General features: G+C 45.2%; 1 protein-coding gene across 2 annotated transcripts; it reads right to left on the bottom strand.

The window, feature by feature from the left end:
* STK35 (serine/threonine kinase 35) lies at nt 1–26012 on the bottom strand (the record flags this gene model as incomplete). 2 transcript variants are annotated; one of them, XM_080931300.1, is made up of 4 exons in its annotated part: nt 1–4262; nt 16481–17230; nt 24575–25175; nt 25731–26012. In XM_080931300.1, 3 exons carry the CDS (start codon nt 26010–26012, stop codon nt 16518–16520), a joined length of 1596 nt encoding a protein of 531 aa, XP_080787426.1. In that variant the 3' UTR covers nt 1–4262; nt 16481–16517. The 2 variants fall into 2 exon arrangements, with proteins under 2 accessions (XP_080787426.1, XP_080787427.1); XM_080931301.1 differs by lacking the exon at nt 16481–17230.

The following is a 26012-nucleotide window of genomic DNA, read 5'->3' as shown; positions in this document are numbered from 1 at the left end:
TACAAAGTTTCAGTCATTCATACACATTAAGGGATCCACAGTGTTCAAGGAACTTAAATATGTTATACCAACCCAAGTAAGCCAAGTACAAAAAATAGTCATATAAAGTTGTTCACACATAGGTCCTATATTACCAGCTTCTGTGCAAAAAGAAAAAAAAATAGATTAACTAGTATTTGAAACTAACGTTGTGCCTGGCTTTAAACCTCCCTCAAAACCAAGTCTGACCCACATGAGCATTAAGAGTAACTGAAATATCCTCCAGTTTTGATGGCAAGGATCCCTTGGGGTGTTTTGGGAAAAGGAAAAAAAAGTCCCCTAAATAGGTTTCCTTCCTGTGATATCATCTGGATTTAGAACAAAAGCAAAGGTCCAATATTTCTGGTACTCTCCCCAATCCTCGGGGCCCTAGGCAACAAATGGCAGGCTTGCCCCTCAGCGATGTCTGTGGATGCTGATATCAGCCAATGCTGAGTACCTACTAGGCTCTCCTTCCAGAGCCTGTGTCCAGACAAGGCTCCTTTCAGCATCTAGTTGGGCATGTGCTGACCTGTGCGCACAAGCTCAAAATCAGAAGGCAGAGGCATTAGCCTCCAGAGTCTGCTGGCCTGAAGGGCTGAATAACCAAGCTTAGCCAATTCTGAGGTAGACTCCCAGCAGCTGTCTAGAGCTGTCAGACCAGGAGAGAGAATCCAGTCAAGGGGAGGGATAACCCAAACCCACCTAGGGTTGAGCCACTAGTGCCCCCAGATGGGGACTGAGGAAGAGAGGTGGGAAGAGCTCATGGTGGGCAGGGCTGAAGGGGCAAGTCAGAGTAAGGCAAGGGCAGTAGAGTCCCCTCCTTGGAGGATAGCAGTCAAGCTCTTGCTCTTCCCACTCTTCTAAAGGTTGTAAGCCATACATAATCAATCCCTCTAAGCTGTCTTCTCCAACAGTAAACAGCTAACAGCTTAAGTAGATTCCCACAATACTCCTTTCTTCTTCTTGGAATAAGAGTCACACAAAAACAATATAACTTTATTGCTGCAAACACTGGTTTTCTAAAATAGTGATGTTAGAGCTGAGAATCTTGGAGGAATGACGAAAGGGGACTGGTGGGACAGGAACTAGGAGGAAAGTGGGAGTGGTCTTAGCACCACAGGGTTAGGAAGCAGAATAAGTGGGGCCTCTGCTCACTCTGCCTTCACCACCACTGCAGTTACGACTGGCAGTGCCAAGGAGACCAGGCCCTATGCAGAGTCAGATCCTTACCTAGTATGGGCGCATTTCTCCTCCAGCTGTAAACAGGGTATTTTCTTTAAGTAAACATTAAAACATCCCTCAGGCAGCCAAAGGGCAAACCTTACAAGGCGGGACTAGAGTTCCTACTCCCTGCCTCAGCGCCCCTAAGCTAGGTAAGGCTAAAAGCCTGAACCTTGGGTAACCAGAAGGGGGTTAGCTGGTGCCAGTTTGGATGGTGCAGTTGGTGTCTTCCTGGCTAGAGCTAAGTAAAAACAGGGAGGGACAAAGGCAGTGCATATGTGGGCAGCAGCATTTGGTCCTGGTCTAAAGCTGCTGTGAGGGCCACAGAGGCAAGAGGGAGGTGTGTCTGGCTATAGCCCGAAGGAGGTGGCTTGGGGCTCAGGTTTCCTTCCCCTGTGGCTATATACAGGTGGGAGTCTGAGTGCAAGTGACAAAAATGAACCCAGAAGACAGCCACCTGCTCTGGCTGAGTCTGGACAGGGGAAGACAATGGAATAAGGCACTATGGTCTATCCTGCTGACTCTTCACGAACAGGGAGAGCTGAGCTCTGAGCACAGAGAACTGAGAAAGCCTAGTCTCCCAACAGGCAATGCTTACCACCACCCCAAAAAAAGGACAAACATTGAGTTCTGCAAACTTCTAGAGTATGAATAGATTTAACAAACTTAGAGACACCTGAGATCAGATGCCCCAGAGCTACTGGCAAGCCTGCACCCCAGGTAGAGGCAGAAAGGGAAGTGACAGGGAAAGAACACGGGCCCTGACCCACCTGCCATAGCACAGCAAGCATGTAATGGGGCCAGCTTCCATGTAGCTGGCAGGTGACAGCATGGGTCACAGGGAGGAAAGGGTGAAAAGGGCAGGAGCAGGCACTTGGGGCTCAAGACCTGGCTCTCATCTGAGCCATAGAAAGAGGTGCAATGTCCAGACCAGGAGTAGCTGGGGGTCATGGAAGATGAGGTGCAGGGAAGCAGGCTAACCCTCACCAGGCTACCCACCTGCAACCTACAGGGGTTACGTATGATAGGAAAGCACTGCACCCCAAGTCTTGGTTAGAGAGCTGAGACGGAAGAGAGAAGAATAAGGTACAGAATAATGATTTGCTAGGCCCGGGCCTTTACCAGGAACCCAGAGCAGGACTAGGCGGGAGAGTTGGGTTACTGAGTTCAGAGACAAAGTTTCCCATTTGCTCAGACACAGAGACAGCAGGAGCCCAGGGAAGGGAGGGCAGCAGAACAGAAATGGAATGTATCTTGCGATTAGGGGATGCCGCTGTTCCTACCCTTCCGGGTGCCACTGATTAGGCTCAGGAGGCTGCTTAGAAAGTCACTCAAGGAGACTGAGATGCTATCACAGTGCAGCACCAGGTAAGGTTCCCATCTACAGTCATGCAGCCACAGGAACAGCAGCTAACCTCTGGCCAAGAAAAGAAACTTTGGTGCTGAGTTGCCCAAGAGAAGGCTGGAAAGTGAAGTGGAGGAGCTAACTCAGCAGGGTCAGCTGTGAGGGTCGGCCGTGCTGACCTTCTCCACACTACAGAACAAGAGACCCTGCTTGAGGGAAAGCTCCCCTCGACCTCTCATTTCCCTATCCATCCTGCTCCAGGGTAGGAAGTATAAACAAGAATGAACAGATACTCTTTCCTCGCCCCATCCACAAGGCCAGAACAAGGTTAAAAGTCTGGAAAAGTGTTGGAGCAACCAAAGGTGCACTGTGTAGAGGGCAACACCAGAGAGGATGGTGGGGTCCATGAGGCAGCTGAGGGAGGGAGTTCCAAGTGTGTGCGGCAGTCACGGGGATCTAGGTCGGGTGCTTTAGACGGCTCCCTAATAGCCACCTGGGCACCCCATCTGCCTCATACCTCCCTCGTCAAGGCAGGTCCTTTCTCTTCACATCAGACAACAGTGACATAGAGGTCACCTAACATGAAGTCCCTGGGGGGGGTAAGAGATGGCGCTTGGCAGTGTCACCCAGTGGTGACACTAGGGATCCTAGTACACAGAGCACACCTTTCACTATGAGGGAATGATGGCAGCAGACAGTTGAGGGTACTCGGCAAGGATCAAAACTGGATCTTGGGACCTAGGTAGTCCCTGACAGGCTGGACTTGTAGCACATAGAGAAGACAATGCAGGAGAGGAAAAGGTAAAAAGGTAAATCAGCCTCATAGTAGTGAGGAGAGGCCAAGGAAGACCAAGTCTGACAGGGGTGAGGTTGGCACAAAAGTCCTAATGAGAAGATAGGCTTGTGCAAGGAAAGTGGGGATGGGGTCTTTTTATCCCCCAAGTGATGGGATAACCGCTCTTGGCCCCTTTCCTCGGGGATCCCAGTAGGAAAGGAAAGAAGAGAGAAGCAATGCCCACTACAGTGAGTCCTGGTGTGACCCGACACTCCTAAGAACTTAAGAAGAACCAAACCCACGATTTAGGTCTTCTTTCTAGTGTCCCTCTGGCCAAACCCTGGTGGTTCCTCTTCTTAGAGGCTCTTCATCTCTGATCCTGTCTGAGGTCGGAGGGCTGGCCAGAACCAGTCCATCCAAGGAGTCCAGCAGCTCCCATATCTGGAAGGAGGCAACTCAAAGGCTGCTTTCTTAGATCTTCATATCCCTTTCCAGGAGAAATACCAAACTCTGGGTAGACACAACTTCTGTGGAAAGTGGGATGCTAAAGCAGAACTGAGATGTAAGAAAGAAAACAGAACAAAGACAAAACCAAAATTGTTTCCTAACTTAAGAAATTAACAGATTATCAGCGACTATATGCATAAGCTTTGTCCACATTCAATGTTCTTTAAAACAAAAAACAAACAACAATAAAAAGGTGCCTGTCCAGAGTATAGCCTTCTGCTCTTCAGAAGACTTGATGGTTTAATGTTTAAAAAAACAATTATTATAATAAAGGAGAAAGGGTAGAGTGGGAAACCCAAGCAAAAGCTTCACATTGTGGGAGGTCCAGCTGTCAGGAGATCACCACCACCCTCTGCTATCCGGTCATGAGACTGTGGGTCTCGAAGGGCCGACCTGGAAGACAGAAGACAGGCAAGGAGTGGACATTAGATCAGTGGGTGAATTGACACTGAAGCTGTGTACACTGTTTTCTAAATATTTTACATGAAGTAAACTGAGCTCCTATCTTTCTTCTCAGGTAAGGGAACAGATGTTTTCAAGGTCATATGACTAAGGGAAAACACTGGAAGAGGGAATCTAAGGCATGCTCTAGCTACCAGTCTCATTACAAATCCTATACCTTTTTCTAAACTCCAACTTCCCTGTACCCCACAGGACCCATTCCCGATAGGTTGTCCCCAGAAGACCCTGATGATCTTGGTTCTATTATTCAGCCTTTCTTCTCCACTCCTATCAGTATTGAAGATTTTGCTCATAGTGTCCAGCATCCAAGAACCTATATAGACTGAGTTAAACAACAAGTTTAAAGAGACCACATTTCCTACTCCCCCCCTCGTCAGGTGGACCCAGAGCAAGGTTTCCCAGCTTCATCTACTGGGGTTATAACTAAGTGTTCTGGAGACACAACTGTGTCTTACGTTCTGCCAGCTGACTACAAATTCAAGTCCTTTGGTCCCATAACCTATGTCACAAGTGATTTTAAAGATCACATAAACTAAGCTGTGCGTGGCTTAATAATACAATAAATGTAAAGCTGTCTGAATATCAGTTTACTTATAGGATCGCCACTGTGTACTGTCTGCTATTGCCTGAAACGTCATCACATGTATCTGTGTGTGCACATGTGCACTGGCTGCTGGTGGGAAGTGCTTTGATGCCAGGCCTCAAGAATAAGACAGGAAGCTGCCCTTCAAGGAAACCTAGCACACAAAAACCTATAGAGATTAGCCTTGGGCCAGCCACATATTCTAAGCCATTTAATCACATAGCTAAGTATAGCTTTATCTTACTTAGGGCAGGTCACATGGGTAACAATGTTCTCAAGTTTTTAAATTGTCTAGTTTCTCCCTAGATGACTGGCCCAAACAAGCCCTTTCCTGCACTCTTGCAACCTTTCAGCAGCTTCCTTGTCCTACAGACACATCAAGCCTACTGTCTGCAACCTTAGAAGTGCGCCCTGCTTCCAGCCAGCATGCTCCCATTCTCCAGAGCTGTGGTTAGTGCTGCTGACAACACTGGCCCAGTAGCCTAAGTCTTGGACAGGTGCCCTGCTCACTCACAAAGTGACACCACAATGGGCATCTCTGCCTCTCTCTTCCTCTGGAAGTCTTCCATCCTGTAGGGCTGAGTGGAATGACTATAAAGTATAAGGCCTACACAGTTCTTACATTCAGTGAGTTTACATCTCCTCTGTCGGGGTCTCCAGCCATTCAGCCATCCCAAGTGGCTGTAGGTGCCATGGGAAAGACATCCCTCAAACTGACGGAGTGTAAGCAACCACTGGGAAACAGCTGGTTAAAAACCTTTCAGAATTTCAGGTGTGCTGAGTTAAGAGCCTGGTACTTCCATTCTTGGAAACCTAGCTTCACTGCTAACTCTAAATATGGAAAAGAATTCATGAATAAAGATGTCCAATGATGAGGCAGTACCTCCAAAGTCCAAAACTAAGGAGCTGAAATGAATGATCTGTCAGCTAACTGTTAGACTGAAGAATGAGAGAAGGATGGCATGAGTGTATCAGTAAGAAGACTGTTGATGGGTCAAGTGAAATGTTACAAAGCTGTGTGGTAGAAAGCAGGAATGTCGTCTGTCTCTGAAGGAGGATGTTAATGTTCTTGTAAGATATTATGGTGGTGAAACTTGGAGTGTTGGGATGGATGAGGCTTTGGGAGGCTATGAAAATTTATATCATTTGGGTAAAATCCCATGACTAAGCTTTGATGGTCTAGAGGAAAGATCCTAGCAGCTGGAGAGGTGGCTCGGTGGTTAAGAACACTGGTTGTTCTACCAAGGACCTAGGCTCAAGTTCCAGTACCCACATGGCAGCTCACAACCATCTCTAACTCCAGTTCCAGGGAATCTGATACCCTCTTTTGGCCTCCACTGGAACTGGACATGAATGTGATGCACATTCACACATGCAGGCAAAACAGGCATATACCTAACATAATGGTAAATCTAAATTAAAAAGGGGGTTGAGGTGCGGATCCTGGACACATACCACAGAGGATTCCTGATACACGATGCCTCAGAATTCGGCCAGCAAGCAGCAAGATGTGGACTCTGACGTGGGGCTAAAAACCGAGAATCCCCCTTTTCTTATTTTTAATAAACTTATTAAAACAAGACTATACATAAAAGCATGCACTCTGGAGAAGTTAGATATAGAGTAAGGGAAAATATATAGTAAATAGGCAGAATTGGGGTGGGGTACAGACTAGAATGGGAGGAGCAAACTGAAAGGGAATCAAGGGAAGGACAACTAACACTGAGGATCATTGGAGGGGTCATATGGAAACCTACTACTGTAGAAGCATCTTAAGTATATACATATACAAAAGCAATCTAAATGGAGTCACCAAATAATAGAAGAGACAATCCCCCAACTAGACATTTTTTTCTGCTAAGTAAAATTTCCAGTGCCAGGATTAGGTTACAGCTGTTGGCCAAAGGGGTCCCAGGGAAAGCCACCAACAAGGTATTGCCAAGGATATTGGTTGCTTTCCATAAAATGATAGTAAAGGCCTACTGCTGTAGTCTGCTGATTCTCTTAGGGCTCTTAGATTATCAGGTGTTGTTGGACACAATGAACTCATACTGAATGACTGATATGGCCCTAGAAAACTAATTTACAAACTTTCCAGAGATATTTAAAAGAACAGCACTTTAAGGGAAAAAATACGGTTCTAAAAACATTGGCCGGGGTAGAGAGATGGCTCAGTGGTTAAGAGCACTGACTGCCTTTCCACAGGTCCTGAGTTCAATTCCCAGCAACCACATGGTGGCTCATGACCATCTGTAATGGGATCCAATGCCCTTCTCTGGTGTCTGAAGGCAGCTACAGTGTACTCATGTACATAAAATAATAAATCTTTAAAAAAAAAAAAAGCTTCTGCCTTTGACTAAGTTCCTACTTCAGTGCCAAGTACTTGCACACACTCACACCAAGCTTCTGAGCAGCCAGTGTACTGAGAGAAGTTCCTTCACACCTACAAAGATTGTGTTATTTATTTCTCTTCCCTCTGACATCTAGCAAGGGGCAGAACTACCATGAAACCTGCACTGTTCTGGCACCATCACTGCAGGATGGGCAAAATGAAGACGCAAGCACGGACTTCTGACATTTACAGTCTACTGCTTAGAGAGGCTCCTGAATCCACTGCTTCTTCCCAGCTTCTCAGCATGAGAACCCCTCTCAAAGGAAAAGCAGATCCCACACAGTATTCAAGTGGAGAGCTCCTAAAGCCCAAACATAGCAATGCTGGGGGGGGGGGGGGTGTGCAGACCATGTCACTTAGATATAAGTCAGGTAAAGTGCAAGATTCATGCCAAGAGCAGAACTAGAATCTTACAACTATCTGTAAAATGGCGAACAAACAGGAATCAACTAAAAATGGCTTTACTCTCCTTAGCTGACAAGCAGCTCAGGAGGTAGCTGTGAAGTTGTAGTGGTAGTAGAAAGACCCCAAGTCCCAGCATCTGAAGTTGGGTCCACACCTACCTTACTCTCTCAGAAACATATTTTTAAAGGAAGCACAGCTGCCAGGCCCAATGGACACCAGAGCAAGAAGACACTGCTGAAAACAGCTTTTCCTCAACTGTGTCTGACACTCCACAGGACAGTGAGTGAGTCTACAGCAACAGCACAAGGAGGGAGCTTTTTTTATATAAAGACTAAGTCTTAATATGTTAGTGATCACACTGTATTACTGACATTGTACTATTTTAAACCGTCTGATTCCTTAAGTGTGCTGCCAAAATTGCTAGTATTAAAAAGTTCACCAAATGCACAAAAAGAATTACTAGCCAGGAAGGAAGATTCTAGATTCAAGAGGCTCCATGGTAACCAACAGTAGGCAGAGCTGCCAGCTGAGTCATCCAGACTGTGTGAGAGAGCTTGGAACCAGAGACCTCTGCTCTGGCCTAGAAGGAAGACAATAGTTCTTGGGGGTGGGGCTGGTATATTAGCATTTTAGCTGTAAATGGGTCCTAAATTAAGAGAGAACATTTGCATTCCTAGAAACAGTTCTGATAAGACTGGCAGTTAGATAAGTGGACACCATAACATACCCTTTCCTAAGCTTCTAAGTGTGGGGCCGAACTAAAAGTTGCTCACTGCCTCAGTTGATCCCCACAGAACCAGGTTCAACTGCAGCTGCTATGACTAGCAGAGAAAAAGCTCCAGGGAAAAGTCAGGGATCCTGGGATTTCCCCAAAGGACACTTTCCCACCAGGAGGAAGCCATCTGAGTCCTGGTTACTAAGAGAGGTCACTCTTCCATGTGGTGACAGGACAATTTGTGGTTATAAAAGGAAAGGCTCAAGGCCAGAATGGTCTGGGCAAAACATCGTCTGGTTACAGCTCGAAGTCGAGGGTATGCCAAGGGAAACTCCTGGGGGGCTCTTGTTAAAGAGTCTGTTGCTTTCCTAGGGGAAAGAAGGGCTCCAAACATCACGAGGGAGAGATCAAGTCAAATTCATGGTTGGCCTAGAAAGGTTTACCAAAAGCAAAATATGATGGGGTAAAAGGAGGAGGCATGGTGCTTCTGAATTCTCTGCATGCTGAACTGCAATGCAGACTTCGGTGTGAGCACCATCCCATGTTTCACACAGTAAACAATCTATAGATGAGGTACCCAAAGCTACTGAGGCAGAAGGGGCAGTGTGGTTTAAGTGAAGATTCCACAAATCCCTGTCACTACTGTGAAGACACTGGGCTTCCATGATCCTTCTGGTTCTCTTCCCTCCTTTGCATACAAAGTACTGTGTAGTTTCATGCCCTGCACATAGGTATCCAGTGTGCCAGATGTAGGTCAAGGTCTCACCCACCCTCCTAAAATGCTAGAGGCATTGTTCCACCCACTCTAACCCCACCTTATAAGCAAGATGAAATTCCTCCTCCTTAGCCTCACAAAGCCCCTGGCAGCTGAGAGGTATCTGACCTTTCTAAAAGCCAACCCAGGCCTAAACTCCTTGCATATATATTCTCGGTGCCAATGCTCACTGAGTTCTGCTCAGGATGCTGGCTGATGACCTTTCTCCAAGTCTATCTAGACAAATGTTCCTATCGCCTACTTCAAAAGACAGCACTCTTTCTGAGCCTTTAAGACAGCTTAGGATCCCCCTAGGGTTGGCTACATGGCCTCTCTTTGGGAACTCAATGGAGGTAACCCTGGGCTAGACCTCTAGCTCTTGAACTAACACATGTCACTCTCATGGCCAAATCACTTACTTTGATTTTCTTTTGGTGAGAACCAAAAGAAAAGGCAGCCACACCAAGGAAGGACACAAGTAAAGATTTAACAAGATAAATGTTGGGAGTGCTGAGTCTGCCAAGCTCAATGATAAAGAAGCCAGCTTTTTACAGACTGACTCCACTACAAAAGCAAACAAATGCAGGGCTAAGGATATACACATGTTCACTCAGCACAAAGAAAGTGGACCCACGGGTTCCTGAGTTCCACTGCCAACATGTGCCTCCCCTTGTACCACGTATCATTCAGACTAAGGTGTGAACAGATACTGAAAGGCAGAAGTCTCTCCACCTGGTAGAGGTCAAGTTAAGGCTACAGAGCATCCCTGAGCTTGATAATTGTACTCAAGAGTCTTAAGAGGATTGTGACAATAGCTTGAAGTTCTCTGTGATGGGATTATAGCCCTTGCTTATTTATGGCTCTCTTAAGTCTTGACACTTCTAAATTGGAATCACCTTCTAACAGTTCAGGTTCTCTCAAGGACAATGATTGGGACTGCAGGACTCAGTCTGCCCACAACATCAACACCAGCTCTGTAAGCAGGCGAGCAAGTGGAGTTCTATATTAGTGGGATGGAGCTACATGCTCTCCAAAAGTTTTTTTTATACCACACTAGAATGAAGCTGGGCCCTGACATAGTCAAGGGACCTCTGGACTGTGTCTGGTGACAGCTGCTCTTCACTTTCAGTACTTGGCTTAAACCCCAGAATGAGTTTATAAAGGTAAAAAGTCACCCTGTTGTTTGTCTGGGGTGTGGTATTTTTCACACCCATTTCTGCTGCTCCATGTTCCTTCCAAACATTCACCAGATCCAAACAGGCAATCTGGTTACTAACAACAAATGAGTCTTTACTTGTGACTTCCAGTTTTCTTCATGTCTGGTACAAGGGGCTGGGTTCTGCTGGCAGTGTTTGTGACGTCTGCCAAGATTTCACAGCAGCACACTCCTGCCCCATGCCTGAAATTTGTCCTAGACTGAAGCTTTCTAGAAGGACATGTCTTAGGCAAGTCCAATACAAAGTGGAAAAGGAAAAGCAAAGGGGTATTATATGTGGTTGCTAAGGGGCCCCTTTTCCTAGAGGATGGATGTAGGTATATGTAGAACCAACCAGCTGCCTCACATTATCTTAGTAACTTTACTTACTAAACAAAATGATACATACTAAAATCCAAAATGATACAGCCAATGTTTCTCCCATCACTGCTCTAGGACCATGCCTGTGAATTCAGAAAACAAACTAAGGAGGAAAAAAATATCCAACCATCATTCATAAGACTCCTTCCCTTAGCTTCAAATCATATAGTTTTGTAGCCAGAAAGCAGGCATTTCTATCTTCCTTACTATGCCTTATGGGGTGCCAGGGTAGCTCTAATACAGTCTTCCCAAGTCCCTAGACATCATTTTCTTTTAACAAAGAAACAAAATACAGAATTCTTTCTGACCTGTTTATGTTGCTGCTTTCCCCTGGTAGCTCTTACTGAAAGTGAAATTCCTTTAAAGTTGGGAAATTCACTGCTGTGTTTTATAGTATTGATTTATTTTAAACTTGGTTGGCATTTTTAAGACCGGCCATGCCTCTGAGTCCTAGAAATGCTGAAAGAAATCTCTATTTCTTCTGCTTTTAGAATAGTATGAGGTTAGTTGAAATGAAGAGGGGCTGACAACTTGTCTGCTCTTTCCTACAAAGTCTTGGGTACTCTCCCCAGGCCTGAATCAACACTTGGGAACATTGCCCTTCCCTTCTCAACAGGGTGGTTCTGAGCAGTCTGTTCAACGAAGCCTCCTCAGTACATGCCCAAGTGGTCTCCTCACATCCGAACTAGACTAAAGTCCCTTATGAGTCAGTCAGTCCTCCAAAGACTTGCTTGCTATCCACTGTGCCCTCACCTATAACTGCAAGCTCCCAGGAGACAACAGTAAAATCTAAATGACCGAAAGTCACCAAGCGAGCTACACTGCCTGTCTTGGCCCCAGAATTTTCCAACACAGGGTTGCAGGAAGCCCTACCCATCAGAGCAGGTATTCTTGAGGATATTCCAGCTTTTTAGTCAGGACTTGAAAGACTTGAGAGATCTGTCCCTGCTGTTCTGTCTTAGGCCCTGTCTACCTGAAACTTTTGGCTAATTCTTGAGAATAGATTTCAGACAGGATGTTATGGCAGCTTCTCTTCTTTATTCAAGCTGGTGCTGCACTCCTTGTTTATATAGGTGTCTCTATCCTAGACTACCTTCCCTACCCATGTCTAGGGCAGTGTCAGTGTAACTCAAAAGGAATCTACCTTTTGTCACCTAAAGCAATGGCTGGGCTGGTGGTCCTGCTGTGGTATTCATAGCCAAGAGCAGCTGTGGTTGTGGAGGACACACAGAAACTATGTACGGAGGGCAATCAGTATGTTTTTTCTCCCCCTGGGAAAGAACTCATTACCAGCTTCAAAGAATGAGCCCAACAAGAAACTGCAGAAGGCAGAATGGAAGGCTAGAATCTCCGACCACATACACTTAGATCAAATTCTGACTTAGTGAACCATTGCTCTCATGTACAGAATGAGGACAAACAGCATAACTAGATGGGTGTGGAAGTACATAACTTACTCCCTGAATGAGTTCATTTAGGGATAGAGATAAAGAGATAGGGCCATTGGCCCCAATTCACAGGCCCTTGGAGCAGGCTTCTTTGACAGTATGAAGCTATTGGGTCAGTGAGAATATCTTCATGTCCCCAAGGTCCCAAGAGATTAAAGTTGGAAGAAAACCAATCATTCAGAGACAGCTTTGCTGGCAGATGATTATCAGTGTCCCTCATATTCACCCAAGGGATGAAATCTTTGCTGGGTGAAGTCAAGGATGCTAGAGAAAGCCCTATGAGCAGCATCTGGGCCTTGCTACCAACAGCCCTAGAGCAAGCCTGTTCCTTCCAGATGCTAGCACAACAGAGGACCCCTGTGTGGGTACATAACCCACTACAGAACAGCTCAGATTCCTCCTGTTTGAAAGCGAAAGCCATCCGAGGAGAACTCTAAAACACCTAGAAAGACAAGGCCACAGGGGACATGTGTGTAAACTGGTACCTAAGCCAGAGTCATCATAGTCAAAGGCAAAGTTTCTATTTCCTGGGACAAGAGAGAACCGAACAAATATGGCAGCTTCCCCCAAAGTTCTCTCTTGGTATAGCTCTGTGAAATACTAGAGACACACAGCCCTGAACCAATCTAGCTCCTATATAGACAGAGACTCAAAAGAGATTAAGACAGAAAAAACTCACAAGTCCATCTAAAACAAAACAAAGCCCCTGCTAACTGTTATGACTTGAATAGGTTTGGCCCATAGACTCATGTGTTTGAAACTTGGCTTGGCTTTAGAGGTGGTGCTATTAGGAGGCATAGCCTTGTTGGAGGAAGGATGTCACTGTGAGAGGTGGGCTTTGATCCTCTCCTAAATACCTGGCAGACAGTCTATTCTTAGCTTCCTTTGAATGAAGATGTAGAACCCTCAGTTCCTTCTTTGAGCATCGTGTCTGCTTGCATGCTACCACACCTCCTGCTATGACAGTGGACTAAACCTCTAAATCTGCAAATGTTTGTCTTTGTAAGAACTGCCTTGGTTATGGTGTTCATAGCAATGGAAACCCTAAGACAATAAGTCAGTGGATCCCCTGTAGCCAAGTGATCATCCTACTTAAATAAAAGCCTCATTCTTGCATCTTATGGGTGCAACAATCAGACCACAGAGTGTCAAGTCCCTCTTTCAACTACACACACACACACACCTTTAGGGGGGATGCTTATTATGGCCAACTCAACTACATAGACTAAAGCTAAAATCAACTTCTGGAACAGAATCCAAAGGCTTGGCTCTTTAGCCACCACACCTTGCCTTGAGAACAGGACACTAAATCTCATTGAAGAAACTATCTCCCATGGGAAACCTACCAAGCTCTCTAGCCCCTGCCTGCACTCCAGCATGCTTAGAGCTGGACAGCCGAAGTCGGGCTGGTCCAAGCTAAATTATTCACTGAATTATGAGGATTTAGCTCTATGATCTTCAACAACAAAAAACTAGACCTCGTTCTGATATTAAACAACTAAAACTTCATATGGAACAAAACTTTTCTATGACACTCTATAGACCTCTCCAGACACTTCAAGTCACACCTGGTTTCCTTCAGCAGGCTTCCATTCCAAAGACATCACCCAAGAGCTTGACTTTAATAGGCCCCAGTAACAGAAGTGTGTGTTCTGGACTGCAGGCCTGGTTATTAATGCAGAGGCTCTCACTCTTATCACTGTACCCTCCTGGTACAGGGTGGGCTATGGCACAGGACCAGTTTGACTGGCTTCCTGCTTGGGATAAGGCTTCTGTCAGCCACAAGCTGACAGGATTAATTAGAAATGGCTCTCTTCTAAAAATGACAAATATGGGAGAAAGAGGCCGCACTGAGCAGAGACCCCTTTCTAGAGCAACCAACTCGACAAGCCTGCTGTTTTTAAAGGCAAACCACTCAGGCCACTATGCATCAGCATGCTTCCATCTTAGCACAAGTACACCTAAAACCTACAGCTTCAAACAATGTGTTTGGGGCACTTCATAACCCTTAAAACCAAAGCCCAGAGATCATCACACAGCCAATAAACCACAGAAACAGACTCAAATCCTACACTCCATCTCTGCATAGAAATTCTACCTTCCAGCCAAGGTGCAGTTTCTCCTTTCTTTCACTGTTGCAAAAACAACTGCTCTTTAGGCACATACCTAAGTGTTATTTGATTGAATTTTCATGTCGGTACTGGGGCCAGTTATGCTTAACACCCCCAGCAATGAGAAGTCTAAGAGAAAGTTACCTAAAAACCAGGGTATTCAAGTTCTATCCCTTAACTTGAGATAATCCTCAAATAAATCCCTTTTTTGTGTAGGATTCTAACTAGCACACACTTCTCAGACCCTCTTCACAGCACAACTCCTCAGAAAGAGCTGTCTGCATTACTGCTTCTCTGCCTGCTGTCTAGTCTGGGAACTTATGAAGCTACACTTAAGAAAACAATGTTTGCCTTTTTCACTTTCCTTCTCCCAATGGAGTTTTCTAGAAGTTACAGGATGAGTTGTCTACCATATTATAATGCAGAAAACCCAATGAGGCAAGAATTAAACAGATTTGCAAAAACAATGCTACTCATCCTTAATTTTTAGAAATATTTTCATAAAATATAATTACTTATGACAATAGCTGGTATATTGTTATTCATCTGAAGAAAAACTTTTAAAATGTTTCTTGAGGTTGGAGAGAGCTCAGTAGTCAAGTGGCTTGCTGCTCTTCCAGAGGACCTGAGTTTGGGGTCTAACAGCCAGCTTCAGGGGACCATCACCCTCTTCTGACTTACAAAAACACCTAACTAACCAAAATCCCTGAATTTCGACTTCTGAGCAGCTGTGCCCTGAGACTGAGACCTGTGGGACCGAGACCCACAACCGCTTCCAACACTAGCTAAGCAGACATCAGTCCCACGGCTGGGACCCATCCCAGGATTCAAAGTGCTCAGCCAGGACAAGGCAAACAGGCCAGACATAGCACAGAGTGCATGGACAGGAGAGCTTGAGACACGAACCCAGAACCTAGTGCCTTCCTCCCAAGGTCACTTGTTTTTTTTCCTTCCAGTTATTTCTTGGGCTTTAAGTGGCTTGCTGCTCTTGAGGGAGGACCTGAGTTTGGGCTCTAACACCTATCTAAATCAGGTGGCTCATACAACCAGTAATTCCAGCTTCAGGGGACCGTAACCCTCTTCTGGTTTACAAAAGGCCTAGTAATCCACCTGACTTCTTGTTCTTTCTTTAGCTGCAACTTTGTCTTGTAAATGAGCACACATTTCAAGTGCTGAACCAAACAAGAGCGTGGATCTCAATTGAGACAAAATTCCCAACCTAAATTCAGGTCCTTTTCCCAATGACAACCTTTCTCTAATAAAGAAAACTTGACTTCCAAGGTCTTCAGAAATTTAAGGATAGAAATGGAAAACTATAGCTAGAAACCCAGAGTACCGGCCAGCTAAGTCTACAGAGAACAAGACAGAGCAAGCTGCTCAACTAAGCACAAGTCACCTTTGGAGGTGGCTCAAAGGAAAAGAGAAGCCAGGTTCTGTGCCAGATAGTCCATTTCTATGATTATGAAGCCAGCACTACGCCCACCAAGACATCAGCAAAATCTCCACACAGCTTATTTCTAACCTGTCAACTTGATAATCCAGGAAAAAGGGACAAGTAGATTTGGTAGGATACACGTGTCCTTTATTTAATGGTATATGATATAAAACACAGCATGTGTAAAAGTACCTTGCATATATGGTGGTCAGTTTCTAATGCACTGCCTTGTCCACCACACCTCAGACTTTGGTACAATCTAAGTGCTTTGTTGAACAGAAAAGTCAAACATCTCCGGATATTCTGTTCTTTATCCTAGCTGGCCCATGTCCTCTTCCTTCTCTATAATCCATATTCCACACTAAGACTGGTCTATTCACCCCAGTTTCCTCTAGCATAAGGTCCCGTGTGATGAACTGGATCTATGACCAGCAAGAACATGGTGGGGACAAAGTACCAACTCTGAAAACTGTGTTCTTTCAGTACCATTTTATAGGAGAATTTTACTTGATAAGGTGTTTCTAAAGAACTTGAATGATTCAGCCTCACATCATTTCCTCTTAAAAGGCTTCTCTACATTTCTTATTTTGTACTCAAATAATTTGACCTATCTCTAATTAATTGCTAAGACTTGAGGGCCAATCTGTGTCAATAAGACTTACTTCCTGGCCCTGAATTTTCTCTGTAACTCCAGAGTCCAGCCCAGTACAATAACAAAAAAAGCACTCACCTAGTTAAAAAACCCCCAAGACGGTCAGCCCTGGAGTTTAAGCAGCACATGTGACCTGGTCCATTCGGGTTTCAAGTTCAAAAGCATCAGGTCGGTCCTGTGGGTTAGCAGCTAACATGTCTTTCAAGAGCTGCTTGACCCCCTCAGACATGGAAGTCCTACGTTTCTGGGGGATATGCAACTCCATCTTTGGGTTTTCTAGCAGCGCCTCACCAACAGGGACGATCTCTGTCCCTTGTTTAATGTAGGTCCCCAGGAGCTCCTTCTTGGTTTCAGAGTCAATAAAAGTAATTCTTTCTATCATTGCCCAGATGATAATGCCCAGAGCAAAGATGTCCGCCTTGGCTGTATAGTGTCCCTCCCAGACTTCAGGAGCCATGTAGAAGTCTGAGCCACAAGCTGAGGACAGCCAGTATTTATTCACATTCACATTTTTGTTATCTTGATTGCCCTCTTTGCCTCGAGGAGCCAACCCTGCACAGACCTTGCTCAGTCCAAAGTCTGCCACCTTGAGGATGGGGGTGCCAGACCGCTCTGTGATCAGGATGTTGTCTGGCTTTAGGTCCCTGTGCACGATGTGGTTTTTGTGCAGGAAGGCAATGGCGCTTGTAAGCTGTAGCATGAAACTTTTGTTGGTGGCTGGGTCTGGTCTCCGGGACAGGACATACTGATTGAGGTCTCCACCTTCACAGTACTCCATGACAAACCAGAGATAGCAGGGCTCCTCAGCATAGCCCAGGATCCTTTCTCCTAAACCAAAGGACAGGAAAGAGCTTGAGTGGACATTCAGATAACTATATTAAAGAAGACAGTGACAAACAATTGTGCCAAGAGGATCTACACAACTGGCACCAAGCAAATTCTTCTACCCATACAGAACAAGTCAAAGTATGGCAGAGGCATTAGGGCTGGGTCTCAAGCACCTGGGGTTTGAACTTTTAAGACTACGTTTGCTGCCATCTAGTTGACTTTGAGGCCATTTTGTGTATTTATATTTCTGAACTGGTGTATGAGTCTATCCATTCTTTGTAAGGCTGCTGTAAAGATGAGAATAAAAAAAACAGTAAACAAAGAACTCTAGGCTGAGATGAAAAAGATAATGGGACACAGGACAAGTAACCCAGGAAGGTATAAGGAAATTTAACCTGATGGAACAGTGACATCTGAAGTAGATGCATAAGGCAGAATTGGGTTATACAGTGCAAAGCCAGGAAAGCTGGTGACTGGCACTTCCATGTCAAATCAATCCCAGCATGCTTCATATTACAACTGATGGAACCGTGTCCTGGAGGAACTGGATGACAAATGCCCTATAAAGCTAAGTCCAAGTATGCAGATGTCGTATTTGACAATAGAAAGACTGATCCTGTGTATGCAGACACACGCCTTTAATTCTGGCACTTGGGAAGCAGAGGCAGGTAGCTCTCTAGAGTCTGAGGCCTACCTGCCCCATAATAGATTTCAGGACTACGTAGTCGTAGTTGAGATCTTTATCTCAAAAACAAAACAAAATGGAAGATAGAAAAGGAAGACAGACCATACATTGACTGGCTATTAAGTGAATCAAGACCTGAAAACAGTTGGCATGCTAAGTCCCAAAGAATAAGGCTAATACTTCCTCAGGCTCTAGAAGGAGGCTTTCTCCTAGCCATGTAGCCATGTACTATAATATTGTACTTCAATGAGACAATACACCAAACGTGTCTCTGCTTCCCCAGCAGCAAACGGTTCCCATACGAACAAACTCTACCAAAGCCAGAAAGGTAGCAAGAGAGACATGACAGTTTTGGTTTTAATCATAGTATCTGTCAGACCTAACTTCCCCTGTAACTCAAAGTAATGCAAACAGAACCAATTCAGGGCATATGGCTTCTTTTCAAAATAAGTGTTGAAGCTGGTCCTTCAACCCCCCACTCCCTGCTCTATAAACCCTCTTTTTGGTCACCAGCAAGCAGGCTGAGTCTATGTAAAAAAACAAAACTAAAAAATGAAGCCACAACCTGAGGCCCCACCTAGAAACAGTCAGAAAAGGGACAGCAAGAAAAGTTCCATAACAGTACAGCCAGGGAGGAATGCCATCAAATTCCTTCTAAGACTCCATCACATAGCAATGAAACTTCTAATCTGAGATATGAGTAGGGAAATTATTATTTATATACAAAAAACTGGTAACTATGGTAACTAAGAAATAAAAGAAAACAAGTTGGCCAAAGGAACTATAACACAAATAGATCTAGGATGTAAGAATTCAGGGAAAGAAAAGTCAGGTAAAAAGCACTCTAAGCTAGTCTATAGAAGGGGCAAATAGAACCTAAAGATACTAGAGGAGCCTTAGGACACAAATCAATAGAAGCAGCAGGCTCAGAGCCCATCAATATCATTGAGCAAACAGATGGAACATTGCAGAATTACTTCTCTAAGCAGGCCAGGGTCTGGGCTTCATTCTGGGAAGTATGAGTCTCAGCTGCCCACCCAGACAGAACACAGAAGAGATGTTAGTTAGGATTCATGTCCTTTCTTCAAGCTGACTACCTGCCTGGTCCTCTGCCAACTCCTTACAAAAATGAGAAGGCACAAACAGTAGAGGAACCAGGAGCACAGAGCAGGAAACAGTTTGAGTGACTGCAGACCCCACCCCACCCCCTGGTCTGATGGATTATTAGCTCTTTGGCACAATCCAAATTCCTAATTTTCTTTAGGAAAAATCCAGAATTCTTATGCATCAAATATGAGAACTTAAAATTTTGCAGAGCATAAAGATACTTTTTGGAGAATCATCTACTGATTATCATTAACAAACATCCTAATCACCTGAAACAAGGTCCTTCAAAATCAACTGAGAGTTGAGGGGTGGGGGCTATGTGCAGCTGCAGAAGCCAGAAAAGGGCATCAGAGCCCCTGGAGCTGGAGTTACAGGCAGCAGTAAGCTCTACCTAACACATGTTAGGAACCAAACTAAGGTCCTCTGGAAGAGTAAGAAACCCTTGTAACCTCTGCACTCTCTCCAACCCCTATTTTTTTTTTTTTTTTTTTTTTTTTGATTCTTGAGACAGTCTTGATATGTAGCCCAGGCTGGAATTACAGGTGTGCCACCACACTCAGCTTAGAAAGCATTGATTTCAATAATTTCAGTATTATACAGGTTACAGAATGTTACATGGTAGGCAAAAGATGAAATTTAGAACAAGAAAGAAAGGTTTGTTGCTCCACCTACATCATATCAGGATAGGTTTACTTCTGAAAGGGCACATTGGATGAGAAAGTTCCCTCTGAAGGCTGTGAGCCAGGGAAGACAGATGCACAGCTAAGAAATCATCAAGAGGTTCTGCAACAGAGTGAGAACACTCAAGGGAGGAAGCTAGAGGGAGCAGGGTCAAGGTTTACACAATTTAGTAACTAATGTCCTGTAATAAAAGAATTAAAAAGAAATTAATCAAAGAACTAAAAGCATTCTTTTCAACTGTGTCTGTCCCAAACTGTAATCGTGATAACTATACCCTTAATCCTGACAATTACACCCCATTTCCAGGTGAGAAGACTGAAGCTCAAAATTAACTATTTGTCTTGTAATCTTGAAGCTAATTGGGAGGCAAGAATCAGAACTCCTCACTCAGAGCTCTATTTCTTCATGGTGCTAGCAGGAATTTCACACTTGGATATTCTATCTCCCTTGCTACACAAGTTCCTTATATACAGGCTCTTACACACACCAAAAAATTTAAGCTTCATCAAGTCCCTAGTGCTGGATTATCCAACTATAGAAAAATACAGATTCCTTTTTATGGTACAGGATTTTGACAGACTTAAATGTGAAAGCCACTCATCAGGATTCAACTAAATAAGGATGAGAATCTGAATCACTCAGGAGGATTCCTGCCCTAAGGATAGGGCTGGAGGGCAAATTCAAGGTGAACTGATACTCTACCGGGGAAGTTAAGGTCTCCTAGAGAGTTTACACTATAAAAAGCCTTCCCCCATTGCAACCCCAATTAACCAATGTTCTCAATTAAGGCAGGGTGGCTTCTAGCTCCTGGGACTAGTTCCTAAAATCCCTACACATAGAAGGAAAACACTCAGTATGCTTTGCCCCACAGCATCCAAGAACAGATCAGAAAGTAGGTACAGCCTCTCTGGCTGCTATGCAGAGAAGGATGGCACCAACAGACAGCAGTGCATTAAGCCCTGATAAGTCATAAGGAAACAAACAGCAGCAATCAGGATGCATGACTGATCCATTAGTAGTAAATTCTATTAGCAAAGTACAATTACACATATTTTATCAGCAAAAATCCAAAACAAACAAAGCAAACAACCCAACAACAAACCACAACTCTAACCTTGAAGTCGCCTACTGAACAAATCAAGTCAGGTGAGTCCTGGCTGACCCTGCACTCAAAAGCAATCTTCCTGACTCATCCTTAAAAAGATGGGCTTACAGGTGTGAGCCAACACAACTAGCTTCACCCAGTAAACTTCAGTAAAATTGGGAATAAAACCTTTGAATCCTAAATTATTGCTCTATTGTATCATATTAATTTTTTAAGATCCCCATGCCATTTATCTATTTCAAGAGAGTCAAAGATCATCCAATTCTGCCTAACTGAAGTCTCTAAATTCCAAGACTCAAACAACAGTAGTAATAAATTCAGAGTTGCTTTGAGGAAGCCTGGGTAAAATATGACTACCCTGCTCAGAGCCCCCAAGGTTTCGTAGCCAGGAGTTTGCGGTTAATTCACTTCCAGATTCAGGTTCTCTTGTGTCAGCTACTTTTGTCCTGCTTTCCTGGACCACTAGTGAAACTCACCAAGAACCTGTCTAATAGGATGCTACCACTTATGACCTTGCAGCATCACTTAGGTGTACCCTCTTGGAAGGAAAGCCTTCAAAGCCTCGTATGCAGCAACCTGGTTCACAGCAGCACTGGTATGCAGGAAGAGTGCTGCCCAAAAGCCCAGGTCCAAACCATCTTGAGCTATGAAACATTGTGAGTAAACATCAGTGCTTATCAACAAGTTAAGCTAGCTTGCCAGCTTTTCTACATTTCTAGTTTGAGAAGTCATCCAGAATTCATGTGTCTGGGGTACATAAAGGTCAATCTTTTTGTCAGAAAGATTTAGACTAGGGCAACAAATTTCTGAGTGCTTGCTATTTTCGAAGTGGTGATGACCTTAAACTTTGTTTTGGGCACATTCAGGACAGGGATTTTTAGGGAAGGAAAACAAGGTGATAAAAGCAACTGTTGATACCTTAATTCTCCTTCCCTTGAAGGACTTCAAGTTGAAGACATCAAGCAAATTTGTAGGCATTTTAAAGCCCTAGAGTTAGTGTTATGCTAGTATTTTTCATTTGGGGCAAGTCCTGTCATCCAGAGTTCCTATTTCATTCTTTGTGAAACACAGGCTAAGGGCTGGGGGCAGAACCCTCTTGGTTAAGGTCCTAGCACACACAGAGCCCTAGGTTTAATTCTCAACAGCAAGTGAGTATGACAGATAGTACATAACTTCAGCCCAGTTCTCAAAGTCATCTTTGGCTATATAATATCCTGAGCTACATGAGCCCCCACAAAAACACCTGCTGAGACAGATATACAGATCACACTGGACTTCTGACTTGTTTGGTCCATGCTCAGAAAAGATGAACTTCACACACAGAAGCTTATGGAGTGGGATATGACCAAGAACATAGTTTTAAGTTATTTTTAAAAATGTATTTTGGATAGTTGCTTGTACTTCATGTTTGGTAAATATTCTGTGTATTCACCAGAAGCTGAACTCAGGAGGAGAGAACTCTCCTTGGTCACTGAAGGCTGGGCACCATCCTCTCAAGATCACCTTTTCTGCTGGCCAATCTTTTTCTCTTAAATCTCTCTACAATCCTCTGGCTAATGAGCTAACCTGTCACACTGAAGAGTGACCCTGATCACTATTTACGCCTTCAAATTTTCAATAGCCATAGTGTTGTTTCCCTTTTTCCTCTTCCAACACTACCAGAGGCATGCACTAAGTCATTCTGAATTACAAGGAACAGGGGTTTAAGGAACGCTTTGATATCACTGAGTATCAACTGCATGCTAAAAACCCAGGGCCTGACCAAGACTTGGATTTTAGAGTCAAGAAAACGTACCCTGGAGAGATTTTTCCACTTTAGTGTTAGAAAGCTATGTACTGTCTTATCTGCTAAGCAGAGAAGACGTGACATGTAAGCTTAGCGTCATTTTCCTAAGTAGAGGCAACACATATTAAGACTCCAAGTTAAAGCAGACAATATTAAGTATGTGGCCCAAAGGGGAAAAAAAACTTCTCTAGCTTTAGCTCACAAGGAGAGGATGAAAAAACTAGTGTAGCTTTCAAACCTGTGTTTCCACAGTCAGATTGGGAAACTCCAGTAAGAACCCAAATCTCTAAGATGAAGGTAGAAGAAATTCAGAAAGTAGTCTGAACTTAATGAGGCAGTGGATTTCTTAGAGTATTACTGACATTCCCAGCCTGCACAACCTCATGACAGAAACATCCCATCTTAGGATAAGGACACATTCCCTGTAGGTTAACTTGCCATGTATTAGTTTAGAACAAGCCAGGGCTGCATGTAAGTCCCAAACTCCAGGGTGTTTAACACTTGCTATCCTGCCACTATTCACTGTAAGATTCAGTTTAAAGTGCTACCCATGAAGAAAGTATTGAATGCTGGAAGAATTAACAAGGGCTTTGGCTTAAGTTCAAGTTTCAAGCTGGCAGCATCAATGAACTGAGGTAGAAGATGTTGCTTGGCAACGCAAATTCATACAGACCAAGGTAATACTAAAATATGAACAAGCCAAACACTCACTAAGCATGTTTCATTCGTTTTTTATGCCATCAAGAGATCAGTGCATAAAAGGACTAAAAAAGTAAGTGACAAGACTGAAGGCAAAGTGGAAGGCGCTCCCTAGGAAGTCTTAAGTACCCACCCTCCTGGAACAGATGAGGCCTTTCAGAATGGACAAGCAGGATAGGAGAGACCCAGAGAGAATTCCTTCATTACCCAATCCATCATGAAATGACTTTAAAACTCTGCGAGGGATTCTCCTGGGACCTTACAATAAAATCTGACAGATGCTCCAAGAAAGATTTTAGGAAATCTAGTCCTAAAATTCCACCAATTCTAACCTCAGCCTCAGGTAGAAGGGAGCACTACCTGTGAAAAGTACAGACCATTCTGGCTTCCAATACTTCAAGGACACAGGAAATTTGAAGCCAGGAGTCCCACCTCTTTCAAGCTGATTAACCTTAATTAAGTTATATTTGTTCCCTCTAAGCTTTAATTTATAGAACAGAGGTATAATTTGCTTTTACAGATATTATCCAAAACTGTAGTACTCAGGTTATACAGTTAGGATTCTGATGGTCCATTCTTCCCTTGACCTCTCTCTGCTTTTAGGAAGCCTCAGACTTCTAGACCTCTGAATCTCTGGTCTAGCAGTTCACCCAGGAAGGCAAGGTGTTTGGCCTCATGGAACCCCATCTTCTGCAAAATCACTACTCAGAAAGCCCCAAAGATTATGAAAACAACTGAGATTGTAACATGGCAGGAAAAGATGTAACATGTTTTGTTGTTCAACAATCCTTGGCCCACCTGTGGGGGTTATTATTGTGTGAGTTATTAACCTGCATTGCCTCAGGGACTAGTCTGAGAACCAACTGAATGACTGTCTGCCCTCTGGTGAAGAGATGCGGTTCTCAGAGGAAACCTCACACTTGGAGACAAGGTTTGGGAGCAGAGTTAGAAGAAACTAGAAATCAGGAAAGGAGATCACAAGGGTGGGTCTGCTACCTTTTCTTCTCTTCTATGTCCTGAGGAGAAAGAAGCATCAGGGAACTTCTGCAGTTCTACCAACTTCATCATCTTTAAAATGCTAAACTTGTAATTATGGTTCACACCTACTGAGTACTTTAAAAGATCAAGGTTAGCACTTAGTTAGCTAACGTTTGGATAAAAGACTGATTTTGGAGCATTCTAAAAAAAAAAGGTGCCAAAACTTGGCAAGGAGCTTAGTGAGCCAGAGAGTTATTAGAGCTGAGCGGTTCTGGGAACAGGGGGTTGCCTGTTGTAGTCTACCTTTGAGCGAGGTCTCCACCAGACGCAGGTAAAGCTGTGAGTTCTTGTTGCCGTGACTCATGCGCTGGGCTAACCCGTTGCGCTGTAGGACACACTCTTCAAACTGCACGATATTCTGATGTCGCCGCTTGAGGCTGGTTAGGGCCCAGAATTCTGCTAGCGCCAACTCCACGTTCTCGGGAGCGTCACAGCGGATCTTCTTCACTGCCACTCTGGCCCCACTGCGCCCAGCCACAGCCTCGTAAACCACGCCGTAGCTGCCGCGCCCGATCTCCGCCAACAGGCTGTAGCGCGGCCGTGCAGAAACATCCCCGCCGCCGCCATTCGGCCGCCGCCGGGCCAGGAAGGCCTCGCCCGGGACCTCGGCCTTAGCCGGATCCATGGCCTGGGCCGCCGGCCTCAGCTTCTCGCACAGTACCCGCTGCACTGGGCTTCGCCTTTTCCGCTCCGGGCTTTTTGTCCCTCTGCGGGCTCCGTTCTCTTTCCCCGTTTCCATGGCTGCGGGGGGCGGGGGGAGCAGCAACGGCGCCGCCCGGGCCCCCCCTGCCTCATCCCTCCGTCTAGCCCGGAGATGCGGAGGAGCGGTGCCTTGGATTGTGATCTAAGAGCGAAAGAATCAGTTAAAACCACTAGGCCGGGAAGGGTGGGTGAGGAACTTAAAAGCGTCCAGCGTCCCACCTCCGCCGCCAGCCGCGGCTCCTTTAAGAGGGAGCCACCGTCTCGAATTGAACGGGGGAAGGGAAAGGAAAGCGGGAAACACGGAACCACCGGGAAGTACCGAGGGAGGACCGGAAACCGAAGCTCAAACGGCTCCCTCTCGCCACTGATTTATCCAAGAGTGGGGAAAAAAACAAGGCAGTAGGGACCTTCACCATTTAGGACGGCCGTCTTTAGGAGCGATACGGTCGGCTTAAACTTTCCTGGGCTTAGCCCCCTCCCAACCGCCCCTCTCCGAGTTCTACCCGGAGTTCTCCCGGTGTAAACAGGCCTATGAATTAAACCCAGCCGAAGCCCCCGGGGACAGCGGGTGAGGGGAAACTGGCTAAAAGTTCGGCTTCCGAGGACGACAAGCCGAGGCCCCCATGACCCTCCCGGAGTGCTGTGTGGGGTACTGTGGGGCTCCCACCTCGGCCCTTCCTCCTCCACTCGCTCTTACCTGGCCGGCGCTGTTCCTCTTCCGGGCCGACCGGCTCCTCCTTGCAGCCCGCGCCGGAGAATGGTCGGTTCCGAGCCGGCGCTGTCTGCGGAGCCTGGTTGGACGCGTAGCGGGTCGCCGCGCTGCTCCTGTTTTGACAGCAACGCTCCCGGGGGAAGCCTTGGCTTCCAGGTTCCCGTGGCTGTCCTCGAGTTCGCGCCAGCTGAGCACTTTACGTAACCTCTTTATGTAAGCTGCACCTCCCGCCGCTGCTTTGGTCAGTGGAGATTCCTGGTAGCCCAT

This window comes from Micromys minutus (assembly GCF_963924665.1).
Source record: "Micromys minutus genome assembly, chromosome: 17".
Taxonomy (NCBI): Eukaryota; Metazoa; Chordata; class Mammalia; order Rodentia; family Muridae; genus Micromys; species Micromys minutus.
This window is presented reverse-complemented; position numbering and strand designations above follow the sequence as displayed.